This window comes from Oncorhynchus mykiss, chromosome 19 (assembly GCF_057628025.1).
Source record: "Oncorhynchus mykiss isolate SJ-2025 chromosome 19, ASM5762802v1, whole genome shotgun sequence".
Lineage (NCBI taxonomy): Eukaryota > Metazoa > Chordata > Actinopteri > Salmoniformes > Salmonidae > Oncorhynchus > Oncorhynchus mykiss.
In genome coordinates, this window is record NC_143040.1 from 74,716,762 (window position 1) to 74,741,764 (window position 25,003).

A 25,003-nucleotide genomic window follows, 5' to 3' on the forward strand; every position below is an offset into this window, starting at 1 on the left:
ATGGAGATAGGGACTTGGGGTTTTACTTAATTTTACGTACTGGCCAATGATTATGACGGTGATTCTGATCCAACCATTAATTCATACATTGTTGTGCCCCTGACCTGAGAGGATGTTGGTTCAATATGTAGCTAGATGTAGAAGGCTAATGTTAACTAGCTAACGTTATGATTCATGTTTGTAGGTCTATGTAGCCACATTGTGATCGTATGTTATCCATTCATGCTTTATATATGTTCTATTTATATATGTGAATCAGCCAATGATATCATGCCACGCCCGGCCATGATTACACTTGTGTGTGTCCTGTCAAACTATAAAAACTAGTGACCCGCAGTGTTTTCATTGTACCCTGATGAAGACCGCTTGCCTGTCCAAACGTTGGATATTAAATGATTGCATCTGAGCTCTTGGTGAGGCTCCGCTTTCCTTTTTCAAGTGTTCTACTCTGCTAGCCATCACCTCACCAAACCAGGTTTTATACTCTGCTAGCCATCACCTCAGCTAACCAGGTTTTATACTCTGCTAGCCATCACTTCACCTAACCAGGTTTTATACTCTGCTAGCCATCACCTCAGCTAACCAGGTTTTATACTCTGCTAGCCATCACCTCACCTAACCAGGTTTTATACTCTGCTAGCCATCACCTCAGCTAACCAGGTTTTATACTCTGCTAGCCATCACCTCAGCTCACCAGGTTTTATACTCTACTAGCCATCACCTCACCTAACCAGGTTTTATACTCTGCTAGCCATAACCTCAGCTAACCAGGTTTTATACTCTGCTAGCCATCACCTCAGCTAACCAGGTTTTATACTCTGCTAGCCATCACCTCAGCTAACCAGGTTTTATACTCTGCTAGCCAGTTGAATGGTGCCGGAATTGTGGAGGCAGCTCCTGTTTTCTCTGCGACTTGCGGTAACCCTCTGTGGTTCTAAATCAATAGTTGTTTAGTGGTAGGGCTGTTGCAGTGACCGTATTACCGCCACACCGGCGGTCACGAGTCAGGAAGGCAGTCAAATTCCACATGACTGTTTAGTCACGGTAATTAGGCTTCTCCAAGCTCTGATGCTGCTGCTGGTCAATAGTAGCCTAACAAACATGCTTAACTGCCTGGTACTCGGCACTCTAATCACTCTGACATCAATACAAATTAAATCGAATAATCTAATCAAACACCTTATGAGAGCCCGTGAGCTGATGTTACACAACATTTCTATAGCTATGCAATTGCGGGAGAAAACAGAGTGATGGCCTCTATTAAAAAGAGGAGGATCACATCAGCTTTCTACAGGCTAACCCTACTGTAATTATTTCTCAACTTTCCTAATATTAAGCACATTGCTTATCTTTACAACAGGAGTAAAGCCTACCTGGCTGGCATGAAAATGAACCACGGAAAAGCATCCTCCACTATTTAAGTGCTAGATGACATAGATGACATGTTTTTTTCCCAGCTGGCCCTGTTTTGATACAGGTCCATGATAATGATCCATTCTAAATCAAAACTAATTTCACACATACAGTACCAGTCCAACATTTGGACACACCTACTCATTAAAGGGTTTTCAACCTAATGAGTGGGAAACGGTGCTGTCGATTCTATAAAATCATATCAAATAATTGCATGGGACTAACAAGCATATCTAGTCCCTCTTTGTGGCACACAACTGGACATTAGTCCAGGTGTGACATAACTAGGGCCTGTAGGACCTGCCTTATTTATAGTGTTGTTAAGAAGGCAGAAACTAGGGCCTGAAGGACCTGCCTTGTTGATAGTGTTGTTAAGAAGGTAGAAACCAGGGCCTGTAGGACCTGCCTTGTTGATAGTGTTGTTAAGAAGGTAGATGCTAGGGCCTGTAGGACCTGCCTTGTTGATAGTGTTGTTAAGAAGGTAGAAACCAGGGCCTGTCGGACCTGCCTTGTTGATAGTGTTGTTAAGAAGGTAGAAACCAGGACCTGTAGGACCTGCCTTGTTGATAGTGTTGTTAAGAAGGTAGAAACTAGCGCCTGTAGGACCTGCCTTGTTGATAGTGCTTTTAAAAAGGTAGAAACTAGGGCCTGTAGGACCTGCCTTGTTGATAGTGCTGTTAAGAAGGTAGAAACTATGGCCTGTAGGACCTGCCTTGTTGATAGTGTTGTTAAGAAGGTAGATGCTAGGGAATGTAGGACCTGCCTTGTTAAGAATGCAGAAACTAGGGCCTGTAGGACCTGCCTTGTTGATAGTGCTGTTAAAAAGGCAGAGTAATGCTTTATTATGGACAGACCTCTTCCCATCTTAGCTACTGTTGTATCAATATGTTTTGACCATGACAGTTTACAATCCAGGGTTACTCCAAGCAGTTTAGTCTCCTCAACTTGCTCAATTTCCACATTATTCATTACAATATTTAGTTGAGGTTCAGGGTTTAGTGAATGATTTGTCTCAAAAACAATGCTTTTAACATTTAGGACTTATTTCGTGCCACCCATTCTGAAACTGACTGCAGCTATTGAAGTGTTGCAGTGATTTCACTTGCTGTAGTAGCTGACGTGTTGAGTCATCAGCATACGTAGACACACAGGCTTTACTGAGTGCAAGTGTCAGGTCATTTAGTAAAGATTTTAAAAAGTAAGGGGCTGCCCTGGGGAATGCCTGACTCTACCTAGATTATGTTGAAGAGGCTTCCATTAAAGAACACTCTCTGTGTTCTGTTAGACAGGTAACTCTTCATCTACATAATAGCAGGGGGGTGTAAAGCCATAACACCCTCTGTGTTCTGTTAGACAGGTAACTCTTCATCTACATTATAGCAGGGAATGTAAAGCCATAACACCTACATTCCACCAGCGGACCGTTTAATGTCAAAAGCTACACTGAAGTCTAACAAAATAGCTCCCACAATCTTTTTATTATCAATTTCAGTCATTTGTGTAAGTGCTGTACATGTTGAATGGCCTTCCCTATAAATGTGCTGAAAATCTGTTATTTTATTTACTATGAAATAGCATTGTATTTGGTCAATTTTTTTCTTCACACTAAGGCTTGCTAATAGGCTGATTGGTCTGCTGTTTAAGCCAGTGAAGGGTGCTTTGCTATTCTTTGGTAGCAGAATTACTTTTGCTTTCTTCCAGGCCTGAGGGGGCACACGTTCCTGTAGGCTTACAGTGCCTTCAGAAAGTATTCATACCCCTTGACTTACTCCACATTTTGTTGTGTTACAGCCTGAATTCAAAATGGATTAAATTGATTACATTTTCTCATCCATCTACACACAATTACCCATAATGACAAAGTGAAAAACATGTTTTTAGAAGTTTTTGCTCCTTTTTGGAAAATGAAATACAAATATCTTCTTTACATAAGTATTCACATCCCTGAGTCAGTATTTTGTAGAAGCATCTATGGCAGCAATTACAGCTGTGAGTGTTTCTGGGTAAGTCTCTAAGAGCAACTGGATTGTACAATATTTGCTCATTTATTATTTTCAAAATTCTTCAGGCTCTCTCAAATTGGTTGCTGATTGTTGCTAGACAACCATTTTCAGGTCTTGACATAGATACTAGATTTAAGTCAAAACTGTAACTCGGCCCCTGAGGGACATTCACTGTCTTCTTGGTAAGCAACTCCAGTGTAGATTTGGCCTTGTGTTTTAAGTTGTTGTCCTGCTAAAAGGTGAATTAATCTCCCAGTGTCTGGAAAGCAGACTGAACCAGGTTTTCTAGGATTTTGCCTGTGCTTAGCTAAATTTCATAAAAAATATACGGGCAGAAGGTGAGACCCAGATGCAGACACAGGAGGCAGATGGTAAGAGTCTTTGAAGTTGAATAAATCCAAGTAGGCAAAAGAATGGTGGTATACAGGCGAAAATGGCGTCCAGAAAACAGGCAAAGATCAAAACGGGGAGGACTAGCAAAAAAATAATAGAAAAGGAGTACGGGAAAAACACGCTGGTTGACTTGAAAACATACACGACAAACTGGCACAGAGAGACAGGAAACACAGGGATAAATACACTGGTACAAAGAGACAGGAAACACGGGGATAAATACACTGGCACAGAGAGACAGGAAACACAGGGATAAATACACTGGTACAGAGAGACAGGAAACACAGGGATAAATACACTGGCACAGAGAGACAGGACACACAGGGATAAATACACTGGTACAAAGAGACAGGAAACACAGGGATAAATACACTGGCACAGAGAGACAGGAAACACAGGGATAAATACACTGGTACAAAGAGACAGGAAACACAGGGATAAATACACTGGTACAGAGAGACAGGAAACACAGGGATAAATACACTGGACATTAGTCCAGGTGTGACATAACTAGGGCCTTGTTGACACAACTGTGGGAAGCATTGGAGTCAACATGGACCAGCATCCCTGTGGAACGCTTTCGACACCTTGTAGAGTCCATACCCTCGACAAATTGGAGCTGTTCTGAGGGCAAAAGGAGAGGGGGTGGGGGCGCATGTGAGGAAGGTGTTCTTTATGTTCTGTACACTCAGTGTAGATAAATGCACACATTTGTTTCTAGTGTGGGCCTTTATGTTTTGTACTCGAACAGTCAAAATGTCAAATTGGGGTGAGGAGCCATCTAACATCAAGTTGTAAAATAGTGAACTAGTCCTTTAAGTTTCAGCGAAGACCTCTTTTGAGGGTGTTTGTATGACATTTAGCCTCCATTATATAATGCAGTTATTTGTCAGATATTGTTATCCACACGCTCTGATCCAGAGCGACGAACTACAAGGACGTTCAACTAATCTGTGAATAAACTCTGTTCATACGTCCATATTAACAGCAGAGCCCGACCGACTCATCTGTGAATAAACTCTGTTCATACGTCCATATTAACAGCAGAGCCCGACCGACTCATCTGTGAATAAACTCTGTTCATACGTCCATATTAACAGCAGAGCCCGGCCGATTCATCGGTTGACAGATACCATTGGCTGATACTCTGTCAGCATTTAAAAGCATTTAAAAGGGCTGATATAAAATGCGAAGAAAAAGCCGTTCTTCATGGAATTTTATTTTGTTTTTGCATTTCATTATTTATCCTGAAGAGGGCACTCTTTACATGGCTAAAACCAGTCTTGCCTGGCACGCTCTACGGTAAAACTGGACATATAACCCACCAGTCAGAGTTGAGTTTCAATCCCTACAGAAAACATTTACATTTGTTGTTCCACCTATAATAAAAATATTGGCAAATCGTGATCGGTATCGGATCCAAAAATCTCATATGGGTCTGGCTCTAATCTCATATGGTTCTGGCTCTAATCTCATATGGGTCTGCTTTCTATAGTAAGTGTTTAACACATTACCTACACTGTAGTAACCACAGTTTTCATGCGTTCCCTCTGTGTAGATACTGTATTACTGTTAATTAATGTACCTGGTGGTGTTGAGATGGTATATTTTATTTTTTATTTTACCGTTTTTTTTTTTAACTAGGCAAGTCATTTAAGAACTAATTCTTATTTACAATGACGACCTAGGAACAGTGGGTTAACTGCCTTGTTCAGTGGCAGAACGACAGATTTTTACCTTGTCAGCTCAGGGATTCGATCTAGCAACCTTTTGGTTAATGGCCCAACGCTCTAACCACTAGGCTACCAGCCGCCCATATGTGTGTCCAATTCTTTATATAGTGCACTAGGTTTGTCCAGGGCCCAATAGGGTGTTCTATTCTTTATATAGTGCACTAGGTTTGTCCAGGGCCCATAGGGAATAGGGGACCATTTGAGGAACACATTGTATCTGTTCTCCTGCTGATGTTCTCAATGGTTCTGTGTGTTTCCAGGACAGTTCTAAAGGACAGCGGGTTCTTCCGGTACCTCCACACGGCGGTCATCGTTAGCGGAACCATGCTGGTGTTTGGAGGAAACACGCACAACGACACTTCCATGAGCCACGGCGCCAAGTGCTTCTCCTCGGACTTCATGGCCTATGACCTGGGTACGTGACACTAACCTTAACCTGTTATAACCACTCATAAATCCTTCATTACAAGATGATCACGCCACAGACATACAACCAGGGGGCGTGACAGCCTCATAACGCACACAGTCATAACAGCACAGACTTAATGGCCTACATCCTGGGCAGTGACAGATTATTTGGCCATTAATAACCTCTCAAAAACACCACATACATATCATTCTAAAGTGTGTTAGTTCATTAAAACAACAGCATAGACTGATCTCTTGTCCTCCATTCTAATCATCCTGCGTGGGGAAATGACTTGTTAGTTCTTTAAAACAACAGCAGAGACTGATCTCTTGTCCTGAAATCAAATAAAACAAATTGGACTTAGACTTGGCACTCCTGTACCGCTTGCCCTGCGGTAGCAAAGAGAACATTCTAGGACTTGGGTAACTGCCTTTAGAAATGTAAAGGGCCTTCCTCTGACCCTGGTATATCGGTCCTGGATGGCAGGAAGCTTGGCACCAGGGATGTTCAGGGCTTTCCTCTGACACCGCCTGGTATAGAGGTCCTGGATGGCAGGAAGCTTGGCACCAGGGATGTTCAGGGCTTTCCTCTGACACCGCCTGGTATAGAGGTCTTGGATGGCAGGAAGCTTGGCCCCGGTGATGTTCTGGGCTCTACCCACTACCCTTGCGGTCGGATGCCCGAGCAGTTGCCATATCAGGCGGTGATGCAATGCTCTCGACGGTGCAGCTGTAGAACTGTTAGAGGATCTGAGGACCCATGCCACAAATCTTTTCCATCTCCTGAGGGGGAATATGCATTGTCGTGTCCTCTTTACGACTGTCTTGGTGTGTTTGGACCATGATAGTTTGTTGCTGATGTGGACACCAAGGATCTTGATGTTGTCGACCTACTCCAGGTCTACAGTTGATGAGAATGGGAGCATGCTCGGCTCTCTTTTACCTGTAGTCCATGATCATCAAATTTTTTCTTGATCACGTTTGGGGAGAAGTTGGCCAGGTCTCTGACTTCTTCCTTATAGGCTGTTTCATCTCTGTTGGTGATCAGGCCTACCACCGTTGTTGTCTGCAAACTTAATGATGGTGTTGGAGTTGTGCCTGGCCATGCAGTCGTGGGTGAACAGGGAGTACAGGAGAGGACTAAGCACGCACCTACCCTCACCACCTGGGGGCGGCCCGTCAAAGTCCAGTATCCAGTTGAAAAGGGAGGTGTTTAGTCCCAGGGTCTTTAGCTTTGTGATGAGCTTGGAGGGCACTATGGTGTTGAACGCTGAGCTGTAGTCAATGAACAGCATTCTCACGTAGGTGTTATTTTTGTCCAGGTTTAAAGGTCCAGGTTTTAAGTCGTCCGGAACAGCTGGTGCTCTCATGCATGCTTCAGTGTTGCTCTATCCACCATTCATAGTGACAATATTGTCTACCTGTCAGAGAATACCTGAAAATCTGCAGGGGACATTGGTGGGCTGGTGGCAGCCAGACTGGGCCAGTGATGTTAGCCAGACGGGGCCAGTGATGCCCATGGTCAAGAAGAACTTGTTCAAACATTAATTTGTTCCTTGTGGTGTTGGATGAGAAGTACATTATATCAGTATATGTACTTATCTATCTAGTCCAGTTGGGACAGTGGTCGTTGTTAGTGAATGTATTAATGTCCTCTGTGTTGTTAGTGAATGTATTAATGTCCTCTGTGTTGTTAGTGAATGTATTAATGTCCTCTGTGTTGTTAGTGAATGTGTTAATGTCCTCTGTGTTGTTAGTGAATGTATTAATGTCCTCTGTGTTGTTAGTGAATGTATTCATGTCCTCTGTGTTGTTAGTGAATGTATTAATGTCCTCTGTGTTGTTAGTGAATGTGTTAATGTCCTCTGTGTTGTTAGTGAATGTGTTAATGTCCTCTGTGTTAGTGAATGTGTTAATGTCCTCTGTGGTGTTAGTGAATGTGTTAGGGTCCTCTGTGTTAGTGAATGTGTTAATGTCCTCTGTGTTGTTAGTGAATGTATTAATGTCCTCTGTGTTGTTAGTGAATGTGTTAATGTCCTCTGTGTTGTTAGTGAATGTATTGATGTCCTCTGTGTTAGTGAATGTGTTAATGTCCTCTGTGTTAGTGAATGTCTTAATGTCCTCTGTGTTGTTAGTGAATGTATTAATGTCCTCTGTGTTGTTAGTGAATGTGTTAATGTCCTCTGTGTTGTTAGTGAATGTGTTAATGTCCTCTGTTGTTAGTGAATGTGTTAATGTCCTCTGTGTTGTTAGTGAATGTGTTCATGTCCTCTGTGTTGTTAGTGAATGTATTCATGTCCTCTGTGTTAGTGAATGTGTTAATGTCCTCTGTGTTAGTGAATGTGTTAATGTCCTCTGTGTTGTTAGTGAATGTATTCATGTCCTCTGTGTTGTTAGTGAATGTATTAATGTCCCCTGTGTTGTTAGTGTATCTAGTGCAGTTGGCACAGTGGTCGTTGTGAGTGAATGTATTAGGGTCCTCTGTGTTGTTAGTGAATGTATTGATGTCCTCTGTGTTGTTAGTGAATGTATTGATGTCCTCTGTGTTGTTAGTGAATGTATTAATGTCCTCTGTGTTGTTAGTGAATGTATTGATGTCCTCTGTTGTTAGTGAATGTGTTAATGTCCTCTGTGTTGTTAGTGAATGTGTTAATGTCCTCTGTGTTGTCAGTGAATGTATTAATGTCCTCTGTGTTAGTGAATGTGTTAATGTCCTCTGTGTTAGTGAATGTGTTAATGTCCTCTGTGTTGTTAGTGAATGTGTTAATGTCCTCTGTGTTAGTGAATGTGTTAATGTCCTCTGTGTTGTTAGTGAATGTGTTAATGTCCTCTGTGTTGTTAGTGAATGTATTAATGTCCTCTGTGTTAGTGAATGTGTTAATGTCCTCTGTGTTGTTAGTGAATGTATTCATGTCCTCTGTGTTGTTAGTGAATGTGTTGATGTCCGCTGTGTTGTTAGTGAATGTGTTAATGTCCTCTGTGTTGTTAGTGAATGTATTCATGTCCTCTGTGTTGTTAGTGAATGTGTTAATGTCCGCTGTGTTGTTAGTGAATGTGTTAATGTCCTCTGTGTTGTTAGTGAATGTATTGATGTCCTCTGTGTTAGTGAATGTATTAATGTCCTCTGTGTTGTTAGTGAATGTGTTAATGTCCTCTGTGTTGTTAGTGTATCTAGTGCAGTTGGCACAGTGGTCGTTGTGAGTGAATGTATTGATGTCCTCTGTGTTGTTAGTGAATGTATTAATGTCCCCTGTGTTGTTAGTGTATCTAGTGCAGTTGGCACAGTGGTCGTTGTGAGTGAATGTGTTAATGTCCTCTGTGTTGTTAGTGAATGTATTCATGTCCTCTGTGTTGTTAGTGAATGTATTAATGTCCCCTGTGTTGTTAGTGTATCTAGTGCAGTTGGCACAGTGGTCGTTGTGAGTGAATGTATTGATGTCCTCTGTGTTGTTAGTGAATGTATTAGGGTCCTCTGTGTTGTTAGTGAATGTATTAATGTCCCCTGTGTTGTTAGTGTATCTAGTGCAGTTGGCACAGTGGTCGTTGTGAGTGAATGTATTAGGGTCCTCTGTGTTGTTAGTGAATGTATTGATGTCCTCTGTGTTGTTAGTGAATGTATTGATGTCCTCTGTGTTAGTGAATGTATTAATGTCCTCTGTGTTGTTAGTGAATGTCTTAATGTCCTCTGTGTTGTTAGTGAATGTCTTAATGTCCTCTGTGTTGTTAGTGAATGTCTTAATGTCCTCTGTGTTGTTAGTGAATGTATTAATGTCCTCTATGTTGTTAGTGTATGTATTTGGGTCCTCTATGTTGTTAGTGAATGTATTCATGTCCTCTGTGTGGTTAGTGAATGTATTAATGTCCCCTGTGTTGTTAGTGTATCTAGTGCAGTTGGCACAGTGGTCGTTGTGAGTGAATGTATTAATGTCCTCTATGTTGTTAGTGAATGTATTCATGTCCTCTGTGTTGTTAGTGAATGTATTGATGTCCTCTGTGTTGTTAGTGTATCTAGTGCAGTTGGCACAGTGGTCGTTGTGAGTGAATGTATTAATGTCCTCTATGTTGTTAGTGAATGTATTAATGTCCTCTATGTTGTTAGTGAATGTATTAATGTCCTCTATGTTGTTAGTGAACGTATTTGGGTCCTCTATGTTGTTAGTGAATGTATTAATGTCCCCTGTGTTGTTAGTGAATGTATTAATGTCCCCTGTGTTGTTAGTGAATGTGTTAATGTCCTCTGTGTTGTTAGTGAATGTATTCATGTCCTCTGTTGTTAGTGAATGTGTTAATGTCCCCTGTGTTGTTAGTGTATCTAGTGCAGTTGGCACAGTGGTCGTTGTGAGTGAATGTATTAGGGTCCTCTATGTTGTTAGTGAATGTGTTAATGTCCTCTGTGTTGTTAGTGAATGTATTAATGTCCTCTGTGTTGTTAGTGAATGTATTAATGTCCTCTGTTGTTAGTGAATGTATTGATGTCCTCTGTGTTGTTAGTGAATGTGTTCATGTCCTCTGTGTTGTTAGTGTATGTCTTAATGTCCTCTGTGTTGTTAGTGTATGTATTAATGTCCTCTGTGTTGTTAGTGTATGTATTAATGTCCTCTGTGTTTTTAGTGTATGTATTAATGTCCTCTATTTTGTTAGTGTATGTCTTAATGTCCTCTGTGTTGTTAGTGAATGTATTAATGTCCTCTGTGTTGTTAGTGAATGTATTAATGTCCTCTGTGTTGTTAGTGTATGTCTTAATGTCCTCTGTGTTGTTAGTGTATGTCTTAATGTCCTCTGTGTTGTTAGTGTATGTCTTAATGTCCTCTGTGTTGTTAGTGAATGTATTAGGGTCCTCTATGTTGTTAGTGTATGTAACATGATGGACTGACTGGTTTAAATGTGTATGATGTGTGAATGTATGTCTGTGTGATTATTTTACTGAAGGTGATGCCATGTCCATCCTCTATTTTATCCCGTTTGCAATGTTTTCCCATCATATTCGAGCTGAATGCTCCTCTCCCATCTCTGTGTTTATGGAACTTCTCTTCCTCTTTACGGGTCTGCCGGTCGTCAGTAGTTGTTATTCCGTCGTCTGACGGGGTCCAGGGGTTGATCTCCTCACCCACGGCTCTAATTCACGCCAATTTCAACTCTTTTTCAGGTCGTGATACTCACTTCCCGGAGAGTAGTTACGGTATAGGTGCCTTATAATTGGGTCACGGGACCCGATACCTTGTATTTGAGCCAAATCACAAGCGTTTGCCGATTTATTATGGAGAATACGACCTAATGTCTCCTACCAGTGACACACTTCAACATATCACTGCTGTTGACAACACACATAACCATAAATATTCACAGTGGTCTTCCTACTTCCACATAATCTGTCACGGTTCCCTGCCCCAACAGGGCCTAAACCAACCTCCTTATTGCTACTGCCAATACACTCAACTCGTGTTCAAACAACGTTCCAATATCGCTTTGCTTTTCTAACCTGAGGCTCTCCTCCAGAACAGGAAACCTATCACCGTCCACATTCCACTGACCATGTTTCATCTTTAAGCACAGATATTCTCGGATCTCTCCTATTCTCCTCCGTACCCACTTCCTGCCTTCGTCCTTCGGCATGGACTACTTCTCTATACTAGTACATGGATGTGCCAACATCTCCATATACCATTTAGACGACAGACACTTAAACAGAATCCACCCCCTAATCTAACCTATTAGGGGGTTAACCCCTCCTGAACACACTGTGCCCACAGTGCTCCAGTCTAACCTATTAGGGGGTTAAACCCTCCTGAATACATTGTGCCCACAGTGCTCCTAACCTATTAGGGGGTTAACCCCTCCTGAACACACTGTGCCCACAGTGCTCCAGTCTAACCTATTAGGGGGTTAAACCCTCCTGTACACATTGTGCCCACAGTGCTCCTAACCTATTAGGGGGTTAACCCCTCCTGAACACACTGTGCCCACAGTGCTCCAGTCTAACCTATTAGGGGGTTAACCCCTCCTGAACACACTGTGCCCACAGTGCTCCAGTCTAACCCATTAGGGGGTTAAACCCTCCTGAACACATTGTGCCCACAGTGCTCCAGTCTAACCTATTAGGGGGTTAACCCCTCCTGAACACACTGTGCCCACAGTGGTCCTAACCTATTAGGGGGTTAACCCCTCCTGAACACACTGTGCCCACAGTGCTCCAGTCTAACCTATTAGGGGGTTAAACCCTCCTGTACACATTGTGCCCACAGTGCTCCTAACCTATTAGGGGGTTAACCCCTCCTGAACACACTGTGCCCACAGTGCTCCAGTCTAACCCATTAGGGGGTTAAACCCTCCTGAACACATTGTGCCCACAGTGCTCCAGTCTAACCTATTAGGGGGTTAAACCCTCCTGTACACATTGTGCCCACAGTGCTCCAGTCTAACCTATTAGGGGGTTAACCCCTCCTGAACACACTGTGACCACAGTGCTCCAGTCTAACCTATTAGGGGGTTAAACCCTCCTGAACACATTGTGCCCACAGTGCTCCAGTCTAACCTATTAGGGGGGTTAAACCCTCCTGAGCATACTGTGACCACAGTGCTCCTAACCTATTAGGGGGTTAAACCCTCCTGAGCACACTGGGACCACAGTGCTCCAGTCTAACCTATTAGGGGGTTAAACCCTCCTGAATACATTGTGACCACAGTACTCCTAACCTATTAGGGGGTTAAACACTCCTGAACACATTGTGCCCACAGTGCTCCAGTCTAACCTATTAGGGGGTTAAACCCTCCTGAGCACACTGTGACCACAGTGCTCCAGTCTAACCTATTAGGGGGTTAATCTTCAGTCTAATCTTCTCCTTCACTCTGCCGTCCAACTCATCCCAAACCATCTCAATTGGGTTGAGGTCGGATGATTGTGGAGGCCAGGTCATCTGATGCAGCACTCCATCACTCTCCTTCTTGGTCAAATAGCCCTTATACAGACTGGAGGTGTGTTGGGTCATTGTCCTGTTGAAAAGCAAATGATAGTCCCACTAAGCCCAAACCAGATGGGATGGCGTATCGCTGCAGAATACTGTGTTAGCCATGCTGGTTAAGTGTGCCTTGAATTCTAAATAAAGCATAGATTGTGTCACCAGCAAAGCACCCCCACACTATAACACCTCCTCCTCCATGCTTCATCATGGGAAATACACATGCATAGGTCATCCAATCACGTATTCTGCATCTCACAAACCCAAAATCTCAAATTTGGACTCATCAGACCAAAGGACAGATTTCCACTGATCTAATGTCCATTGCTCGTGTTTCTTGGCCCAAGAAACATATTATTGATGTCCTTTAGTAGTGGTTTCTTTGCAGCAATTCAACCATGAAGGCCTGATTCACACAGTCTCCTCTGAACAGTTGATGTTGAGATGTCTGTTACTAACCCGAACGCATCTTAACCCTAAAGCATCTTAACCCTAACGCATCTTAACCCTAACGCATCTTAACCCTAACGCATCTTAACCCTAACCCAGTCTAACCCTAACGCATCTTAACCCTAACGCATCTTAACCCTAATGCATCTTAACCCTAACGCATCTTAACCCGAACGCATCTTAACCCTAAAGCATCTTAACCCTAACGCATCTTAACCCTAACGCATCTTAACCCTAACGCATCTTAACCCTAACGCATCTTAACCCTAACGCATCTTAACCCTAACGCATCTTAACCCTAACGCATCTTAACCCTAACGCATCTTAACCCTAACCCAGTCTAACCCTAACGCATCTTAACCCTAACGCAGTCTAACCCTAACGCAGTCTAACCCTAACGCAGTCTAACCCTAACGCAGTCTAACCCAGTCTAACCCTAACCCAGTCTAACCCTAACCCAGTCTAACCCTAACCCATCTTAACCCTAACCCATCTTAACCCTAACGCATCTTAACCCTAACGCATCTTAACCCTAACGCATCTTAACCCTAACGCATCTTAACCCTAACGCAGTCTAACCCTAACGCAGTCTAACCCTAACGCAGTCTAACCCTAACGCAGTCTAACCCTAATGCAGTCTAACCCAGTCTAACCCTAACCCAGTCTAACCCTAACGCATCTTAACCCTAACGCGTCTTAACCCTAACGCATCTTAACCCTACCCATCTTAACCCTAACGCAGTCTAGCCTAACCCAGTCTAGCCTAACCCAGTCTAACCCTACCCATCTTAACCCTAACCCGTCTTAACCCTAACCCGTCTTAACCCTAACCCGTCTTAACCCTAACCCATCTTAACCCTAACCCAGTCTAACCCTAACCCAGTCTAACCCTAACCCAGTCTAACCCTAACCCAGTTTAACCCTAACCGAGTCTTAACCCTAACGCATCTTAACCCTACCCATCTTAACCCTAACACAGTCTAGCCTAACCCAGTCTAACCCTAACCCAGTCTAACCCTACCCATCTTAACCCTACCCATATTAACCCTAACCCATCTTAAACCTAACCCATCTTAAACCCATCTTAGCCCTAACCCATCTTAGCCCTAACCCATCTTAGCCCTAACCCATCTTAGCCCTAACCCAGTCGAACCCTAACGCAGTCTAACCCATCCTAGCCCTAACCCAGTCTAGCCCTAACCCATCTTAGCCCTAACCCATCTTAACCCTAACCCAGTCGAACCCTAACGCAGTCTAACCCATCCTAACCCATCCTAACCCTAACCCAGTCTAACCCTAACCCAGTCTAACCATAACCAGTCTAACCCTAACCAGTCTAACCCTAACCCAGTCTAACCATGTCTAACTGTAACACATTGCTGGTCAGATCATGTAACAACAAGCGGATGTAGAAACTTGTCAATATAAACATGTCTCTCTCTCTCTCTCTAAACAGCATGTGATGAGTGGTCAGTGCTGTCCAGACCAGACCTCCACCATGATGTCAACCGGTTCGGACACACGGCCGTCTACAGTGACAGGTACAGAGAGACCATCTGCTTCAGGGTCCCTAGCCCAGTAATCAACTATTGGAGCCCAACATCACACCTTATAGTCCAAGGACCTGACATGTTCTCTTTAGAGGTGAAGTGGCTCTGGAAGCCGAAACCGACAAATACTCCATCTAAACGTGAATTGAATCTGAATTGCTGTACGGTTGTAGAAACATAGACACTAAGTCTATGGGAACTATGTCTATGGGAACTATGTCTATGGGAACTATGTCTATGGGAACTATGTCTATGGGAACTATGTCTATGGGAACTATGTCTATGGAACTATGTCTATGGAACTATGTGAACTATGTCTATGGGAACTAAGTCTATGGGAACTAAGTCTATGGGAACTATGTCTAGGGAATTATGTCTATGGGAACTATGTCTATGGGAACTATGTCTAGGGAACTATGTCAATGGGAACTATGTCAATGGGAACTATGTCTATGGGAACTATGTCTATGGGAACTATGTCTATGGGAACTATGTCTATGGGAACTATGTCTATGGAACTATGTCTATGGAACTATGTCTATGGGAACTATGTCTATGGGAACTATGTCTATGGGAACTATGTCTATGGGAACTATGTCTATGGGAACTATGTCTATGGGAACTATGTCTATGGGAACTATGTCTATGGGAACTATGTCTATGGGAACTATGTCTATGGGAACTATGTCTATGGGAACTATGTCTATGGGAACTATGTCTATGGGAACTACAGTGCCTTGCGAAAGTATTCGGCCCCGTTGAACTTTGCGACCTTTTGCCACATTTCAGGCTTCAAACATAAAGATATAAAACTGTATTTTTTTGTGAAGAATCAACAACAAGTGGGACACAATCATGAAGTGGAACGACATTTATTGGATATTTAAAACTTTTTTAACAAATCAAAAACTGAAAAATTGGGCGTGCAAAATTATTCAGCCCCTTTACTTTCAGTGCAGCAAACTCTCTCCAAAAGTTCAGTGAGGATCTCTGAATGATCCAATGTTGACCTAAATGACTAATGATGATAAATACAATCCACCTGTGTGTAATCAAGTCTCCGTATAAATGCACCTGCACTGTGATAGTCTCAGAGGTCCGTTAAAAGCGCAGAGAGCATCATGAAGAACAAGGAACACACCAGGCAGGTCCGAGATACTGTTGTGAAGAAGTTTAAAGCCGGATTTGGATACAAAAATATTTCCCAAGCTTTAAACATCCCAAGGAGAACTGTGCAAGCGATAATATTGAAATGGAAGGAGTATCAGACCACTGCAAATCTACCAAGACCTGGCCGTCCCTCTAAACTTTCAGCTCATACAAGGAGAAGACTGATCAGAGATGCAGTCAAGAGGCCCATGATCACTCCGGATGAACTGCAGAGATCTACAGCTGAGGTGGGAGACTCTGTCCATAGGACAACAATCAGTCGTATATTGCACAAATCTGGCCTTTATGGAAGAGTGGCAAGAAGAAAGCCATTTCTTAAAGATATCCATAAAAAGTGTTGTTTAAAGTTTGCCACAAGCCACCTGGGAGACACACCAAACATGTGGAAGAAGGTGCTCTGGTCAGATGAAACCAAAATTGAACTTTTTGGCAACAATGCAAAACGTTATGTTTGGCGTAAAAGCAACACAGCTCATCACCCTGAACACACCATCCCCACTGTCAAACATGGTGGTGGCAGCATCATGGTTTGGGCCTGCTTTTCTTCAGCAGGGACAGGGAAGATGGTTAAAATTGATGGGAAGATGGATGGAGCCAAATACAGGACCATTCTGGAAGAAAACCTGATGGAGTCTGCAAAAGACCTGAGACTGGGACGGAGATTTGTCTTCCAACAAGACAATGATCCAAAACATAAAATCTACAATGGAATGGTTCAAAAATAAACATATCCAGGTGTTAGAATGGCCAAGTCAAAGTCCAGACCTGAATCCAATCGAGAATCTGTGGAAAGAACTGAAAACTGCTGTTCACAAATGCTCTCCATCCAACCTCACTGAGCTCGAGCTGTTTTGCAAGGAGGAATGGGAAAACATTTCAGTCTCTCGATGTGCAAAACTGATAGAGACATACCCCAAGCGACTTACAGCTGTAATCGCAGCAAAAGGTGGCGCTACAAAGTATTAACTTAAGGGGGCTGAATAATTTTGCACGCCCAATTTTTCAGTTTTTGATTTGTTAAAAAAGTTTGAAATATCCAATAAATGTCGTTCCACTTCATGATTGTGTCCCACTTGTTGTTGATTCTTCACAAAAAAATACAGTTTTATATCTTTATGTTTGAAGCCTGAAATGTGGCAAAAGGTCGGCCGAATATGGGAACTATGTCTATGGGAACTATGTCTATGGGAACTATGTCTATGGGAACTAAGTCTATGGGAACTATGTCTATGGGAACTATGTCTATGGGAACTATGTCTATGGGAACTAAGTCTATGGGAACTATGTCTATGGGAACTATGTCTATGGGAACTATGTCTATGGGAACTATGTCTATGGGAACTATGTCTATGGGAACTATGTCTATGGGAACTATGTCTATGGGAACTATGTCTATGGGAACTATGTCTATGGGAACTAAGTCTATGGGAACTAAGTCTATGGGAACTATGTCTATGGGAACTATGTCTATGGGAACTATGTCTATGGGAACTATGTCTATGGGAACTATGTCTATGGGAACTATGTCTATGGGAACTATGTCTATGGGAACTATGTCTATGGGAACTATGTCTATGGGAACTATGTCTATGGGAACTATGTCTATGGGAACTATGTCTATGGGAACTATGTCTATGGGAACTATGTCTATGGGAACTATGTCTATGGGAACTATGTCTATGGGAACTATGTCTAGGGAACTATGTCTATGGGAACTATGTCTATGGGAACTATGTCTATGGGAACTATGTCTATGGGAACTATGTCTATGTGAACTATGTCTATGGGAACTATGTCTATGGGAACTATGTCTATGGGAACTATGTCTATGGGAACTATGTCTATGGGAACTATGTCTATGGGAACTATGTCTATGGGAACTATGTCTATGGGAACTAAGTCTATGGGAACTATGTCTATGGGAACTATGTCTATGGGAACTATGTCTATGGGAACTATGTCTATGGGAACTATGTCTATGGGAACTATGTCTATGGGAACTATGTCTAGGGAACTATGTCTATGGGAACTATGTCTATGGGAACTATGTCTATGGGAACTATGTCTATGGGAACTATGTCTATGGGAACTATGTCTAGGGAACTATGTCTATGGGAACTATGTCTATGGGAACTATGTCTATGGGAACTATGTCTATGGGAACTATGTCTATGGGAACTATGTCTATGGGAACTATGTCTATGGGAACTATGTCTATGGGAACTATGTCTATGGGAACTATGTCTATGTGAACTATGTCTATGGGAACTATGTCTATGGGAACTATGTCTATGTGAACTATGTCTATGGGAACTATGTCTATGGGAACTATGTCTATGGGAACTATGTCTATGGGAACTATGTCTATGGGAACTATGTCTAGGGAATAAGCTTACTATACTTTCATGTGTCTTATCTTTCTTTCTACTCCTCCCTCCCTCCCCCCTACAGTGTGATGTATGTGTTTGGGGGGTTCAACAGTCTGTTGTTGAGTGATGTCCTGATCTACACGCCAGCCACCTGCTCCAGCGCTCCTAGCGCTGCCGCCTGTATAGCGGCCTGGCCGGGGGTTCACTGCGTTTGGAATGCTAACCTGGGCTCCTGCCTGCCCTGGGACTCGAACCCCGGATTCCTGGATGAGCAGACCACCCTGGCCTCCTGTGGAACCAGAACATGTAGGTGACCTGTCTATCTAACCACTAGCCTAGTTCCACATATGTGACCACCCGGCTCGATTTGGTCTTATGTATCAACATTTGAAATGGGGTTTCATACATTGGATAAAAGTAGAGACTCAGAGCTACAAAATGGAATATCATACACTGCAGTTGAGGAACAATGGGAAAGTAATTCTGCTTTGAAAGCTGATAAACTTGTAACCTCACTTTTGAGAAAATGTCCCTTGAATGTTTTGTACCTACTGGAGAGTTCTTCTTTGTTTACACCCATTCAGCATTGTTCACACCCTCTTAAGCTTTAGCCCCACCCATCTCTTTCAGGATTCACCTGTGAGGCCATGTACTAAACAACCAAAGATTTCAAGACTTAAGGCTGGTTTATACTACAGGTGTGTTCGTAAATTTAGTCTGGAGTGCCAGAGTATGCTAAGAGCGTTTGGCTCTCGGAGCGTTCAGAGCTCACACTGGACGCTCTGGCTGAGGAGCAGGGTTGATCCGAGCATTCTGCCCTAACAACAGCAGTCAAGCACCCAAGCTAACTGGCTAACGTTGGCTAGCTGCTAGCTACTTCCAGACACAAATGAGAGAACAGCTCTCTGACCATATTACTCTCCCTAGCAGAGCTGGTTAGGCTGTCTTCATGTTATCCAGAGCGTGCTGCTGGCAACAATTTAATTACGCTTTTTTGCCAACTTCTACTGACACTGGCCATATTCAACGGGTGATGAGCGTTGCTAAATTCGTCAGTTATTCTGCGCTCTGCCACATTTAGACGAGAGTGCTCTGAAATCAGATAGCCAGAGCAAATTTACCAGCTACGTCTATCGACAGTTGTCGCAATGACAAACATTCTATTGAAATGGTTAGTTGCATAGTGGAGTCTTTTGTTTAGACATGTATCTAGCTAGCTAAACAATGACCCATAATCCCAACTCGTAATGTTACTGCCCTGCATGAATCTGCAGGTAGCTAAACTAACCAGGTTCAATGTTAGCTAACTAACATTAGGCTATAACTAGCATTAGGCTATAACTAGCAATACAAATGGCTCTGAGATATGAATAATATTACTACACAGATCAAACACGTAACGTTAGCTAGCTAACCACCCAGCTAACGTTAGCTAGCTAGTAACAGAAAGGTTGCTGGATCGAATACCCGAGCTGACAAGGTACAAATCTGTCGTTCTGCCCCTGAGCAAGGCCCTTTCTCCAGGGCGCCGAAGACGTGGATGTCGATTATGGCAGCCCCCCCCCCCCCCCCCCCTTGAGACACACCTCTCTGATTCAGAGGGGTTGGGTTAAATGTAGAAGACACACCTCTCTGATTCAGAGGGGTTGGGTTAAACGTGGAAGACACATCTCTCTGATTCAGAGGGGTTGGGTTAAACGTGGAAGACACACCTTTCTGATTCAGAGGGGTTGGGTTAAACGTGGAAGACACACCTTTCTGATTCAGAGGGGTTGGGTTAAATGTGGAAGACACACCTCTCTGATTCAGAGGGGTTGGGTTAAACGTGGAAGACACACCTCTCTGATTCAGAGGGGTTGGGTTAAATGTGGAAGACACACCTCTCTGATTCAGAGGGGTTGGGTTAGACGTGGAAGACACATTTCAGTTGAATGCATTCAGTTGTACAACCGTGGTTGCCTTTAGTTTGAAGAGAGCAACACTGAAGTAGTTATACTATGTGATGTCTTCCAGAAAGTGGAGAGCAACACTTATGCAGTTCTACTATGTGATGTCTTCCAGAAAGTGGAGAGCAACACTTATGCAGTTCTACTACGTGATGTCTTCCAGAAAGTGGAGAGCAACACTTATGCAGTTCTACTACGTGATGTCTTCCAGAAAGTGGAGAGCAACACTTATGTAGTTCTACTACGTGATGTTTGGTGCCTGGTTTCCTAAAACGGGTCACATATTTCACACAATGACCATAGGAGTTGGCAAGATACACAACCAGATCTGAGACCAGGCTAGAACCAACTTCAACCAGATCTGGTACCAGGCTAGAACCAACTTCAACCAGATGTGGGACCAGGCTAGAACCAACTTCAACCAGATCTGGTACCAGGCTAGAACCAACTTCAACCAGATCTGGTACCAGGCTAGAACCAACTTCAACCAGATGTGGGACCAGGCTAGAACCAACTTCAACCAGGTCTTGGACCAGGCTAGAACCAACTTCAACCAGATGTGGGACCAGGCTATCTAACCAACTTCATGCCTCAAATCAACTAGCTATCCCTCTGATAACCAGGTCCATTCTGTCTGACATATTGAACATAGGACCTGACAGGTGTGCCATCCCATCCTTATCTGAATACAAAGCAGCATGCGGTCCAATGAGAACGCCTTGTTAGTATCTTCAAATCTGTTAGTGTACAGTGGGTCTTCATTTAAAGGTTGCATCATACCGTGGCAAGCATGAGGGATGCTGCAGTATGGTGCAATATTTTCATTAATTATCTTTCTGTACTTTGCTCCGTTCATCTTTCCTTCGATCCTGACTAGTCTCTAAGTCCCAGGCACTGAAAAACATCCCCACAGCATGATTCTGCCACCAGCATGCTTCACCGTAGAGATGGTGCCAGGTTTCCTCCAGACATGACGCTTGACATTCAGGCCAAAGAGTTAAATCTTGGTTTCATCAGACCAGAGAATCTTGTTTCTCACGGTCTGTTCTTTAGGTGCTTTTTTGGCAAACTCCAAGCTGGCAGTCGTGCCTTTTACTGAGGAGTGGGTTCCATCTGGCAATAAAGGCCTGATTGGTGGAGTGCTGCAGAGATGGTTGTCCTTCTGGAAGGTTCTCCCATCTCCATAGGGAATCTCTGGAGCTCTGTGTGAGTGACCATCGGGTTCTTTGCCACCTCCCTGACCAAGGCCCTTCTCCGCCGATTGTTCAGTTTGGCCGGGCGGCTAGTTCTAGGAAGAGTTTAGGTGGTTCCTAACTTCTCCCATTTAAGAATGATGGAGGCCACTGTGTTCTTGGGGACCTTCCATACTGCAGAAATGTGTTGGCACGGTTCCCCAGATCTGTGCCTCAACACAATCCTGTCTCTAAACTCTACGGACCATTCCTTTGACCTCATGGCTTGGGATTTGCTCTGACATGCACTGTCAACTGTGGGGCCTTATATAGACAGGTGTGTGTCTTTCCAAATCATGTCCAATCAATTGAATTGACCACATGTGGACTCCAATCAAGTTGTAGAAACACCTCAAGGATGATCAATGGAAACAGGATGCACCTGAACTCAATTTCAACTCTCATAGAAAAAGGTCTGAATAGTTATGTAAATAAGGAATACTTTTTTAATGCATTGTATCTGTGTGTACAGTGCAGTATATCTATCTGTGTGTACAGTGCAGTATATCTATCTGTGTGTACAGTGCAGTATATCTATCTGTGTGTACAGTGCAGTATATCTATCTGTGTGTACAGTGCAGTATATCTATCTGTGTGTACAGTGCAGTATATCTATCTGTGTGTACAGTTCAGTATATCTATCTGTGTGTACAGTGCAGTATATCTATCTGTGTGTACAGTGCAGTATATATATCTGTGTGTACAGTGCAGTATATCTATCTGTGTGTACAGTGCAGTATATCTATCTGTGTGTACAGTGCAGTATATCTATCTGTGTGTACAGTGCAGTATATCTATCTGTGTGTACAGTGCAGTATATCTATGTGTGTATACAGTGCAGTATATCTATGTGTGTACAGTGCAGTGTATCTATCTGTGTGTACAGCGCATTATATCTATCTGTGTGTACAGTGCAGTATATCTATCTGTGTGTGTGTACAGCGCAGTATATCTATCTGTGTGTGTGTACAGCGCAGTATATCTATCTGTGTGTGTGTACAGTGCAGTATATCTATCTGTGTGTGTGTACAGTGCAGTACATCTGTCTGGGCCAGATGTACTGAAAAGGTTTTTTTCAGTTTATTTGCATGGCAAAGAGGGACTTTGCAATTAATTGCAATTCATCTGATCACTCTTCATAACATTCTGGAGAGTATGCAAATTGCCATCATACAAACTGAGGCAGCAGACTTTGTGAAAACTAATAGTTGTGTCATTCTCAACTTTTGGCCACGACTGTACATTGCAGTACATTTGTCTGTGTGTACAGTACAGTATATCTGTTGGTGTGTACATTGCAGTACATTTGTCTGTGTGTACAGTACAGTATATCTGTTGGTGTGTACATTGCAGTACATTTGTCTGTGTGTACAGTACAGTATATCTGTTGGTGTGTACAGTGCAGTACATCTGTCTGTGTGTGCAGTACATCTGTCTGTGTGTACAGTACAGTATATCTGTCTGTGTGTACAGTGCAGTCCAGTGTCTGGGACATCCTCTTGCACAGTTTCATCTGTGTGTTTTCTGGAGGTATGTGTATCTCTGTGTGCGTACATGTCTCTGTGTGTGTTCAGGACATTACTTCAGACTAGCTCTCCAGCTGGGTCTTCTAACATGCTGTGTTTGGTTCGGTGTCGTGTTGTCACGGCTGCAGTAATCTCCTCTTTCCCCGTTGGCAGACTCATTTTCTGGGGTTGGAGATGAAAACTGCATCCTGAATATCTTTCACACACATCTAACACAGGACTCCAAAAGTCAGGCAGCAATGCCCTAGAACTGGTCATGTCTAATTAAGCAATAGGCCTGAGGGGGTGTGGTGTATGGCCTGAGGGGGTGTGGTGTATGGCCTGAGGGGGTGTGGTGTATGGCCTGAGGGGGTGTGGTGTATGGCCTGAGGGGGTGTGGTGTATGGCCTGAGGGGGTGTGGTGTATGGCCTGAGGGGGTGTGGTGTATGGCCTGCCTGCCTGAGGGGGTGTGGTGTATGGCCTGCCTGCCTGAGGGGGTGTGGTGTATGGCCTGCCTGAGGGGGTGTGGTGTATGGCCTGAGGGGGTGTGGTGTATGGCCTGAGGGGGTGTGGTGTAGGGCCTGAGGGGGTGTGGTGTATGGCCTGCCTGAGGGGGTGTGGTGTATGGCCTGAGGGGTGTGGTGTATGGCCTGAGGGGGTGTGGTGTATGGCCAATATACCACGGCTAAGGGCTGTTCTTAGGCACGACGCAACAGCCCTTAGCCGTGGTATATTGACCATATACCACAACTCCCCGAGGTGCCTTATCGCTATTATAAACTGGTTACCAACACAATTAGAACAGTAAAAATACATGTTTTGTCCTACCCGTGGTCTGATATACCACTGCTGTCAGCCAATCAGCATTAAGGGGGGGGGGGGGGGGGGGCTTCCTCTTTTATCTATTGTTCCTCAAGCAAGATGGAGGCTGATATCTCGAGTTTCCATCAGACCAACAACTTGAATGCCCTGCTCCTTTTTAGTTGTCTAAAAATCACTACATTGCACAAAACATTTATTTTTTAACCATTTGTGTGTACTTTACTGTATTTATACTTGGAATATCGTGTTTCAACAGTGTTTCAACAAAAAAAATGACTGGAGACATTTTATTGTGGATGTTGACAACGATCATGACCAATGACCAGTACAGCTGTACAGCCAATACTACTACTATACTAATACTGTACGAATCATGTATGAATACTAATACTGTATGAATCATGTATTAATACTGATACTTTACTAATACTATACGAATCATGTATTAATGCTAATACTGTACTAATACTGTATGAATCATGTATGAATACTAATACTGTATGAATCATGTATTAATACTGATACTTTACTAATACTGTATGAATCATGTATTAATACTAATACTGTATGAATCATGTATTAATACTAATACTGTATGAATCATGTATTAATACTAATACTGTATGAATCATGTATTAATACTGATACTGTATGAATCATGTATTAATACTGATACTTTACTAATACTGTATGAATCATGTATGAATACTAATACTGTACGAATCATGTATTAATAATGATACTTTACTAATAATGTATGAATCATGTATTAATACTGATACTTTACTAATACTATACAAATCATGTATGAATACTAATACTGTATGAATCATGTATGAATACTAATACTGTATGAATCATGTATTAATACTGATACTTTACTAATACTATACAAATCATGTATGAATACTAATACTGTATGAATCATGTATTAATACTGATACTTTACTAATACTATACAAATCATGTATTAATACTAATACTGTATGAATCATGTATGAATACTAATACTGTATGAATCATGTATTAATACTGATACTTTACTAATACTA

General features: G+C 42.8%; 1 protein-coding gene across 18 annotated transcripts in view; it reads left to right on the forward strand.

Moving 5' to 3' along the window:
- Positions 1–25,003, forward strand: part of LOC110498653 (attractin) — a 281,518-nt gene that overhangs the window by 96,563 nt on the left and 159,952 nt on the right. For all 18 annotated transcript variants that reach the window (XM_090211734.1, XM_090211740.1, XM_090211735.1 and 15 more), the window contains exons 10-12: positions 5,803–5,957; positions 14,813–14,897; positions 18,528–18,751. In XM_090211734.1, coding sequence (XP_090067860.1) covers positions 5,803–5,957; positions 14,813–14,897; positions 18,528–18,751 — 464 coding nt within the window. The remainder of the gene's footprint in view (positions 1–5,802; positions 5,958–14,812; positions 14,898–18,527; positions 18,752–25,003) is intronic.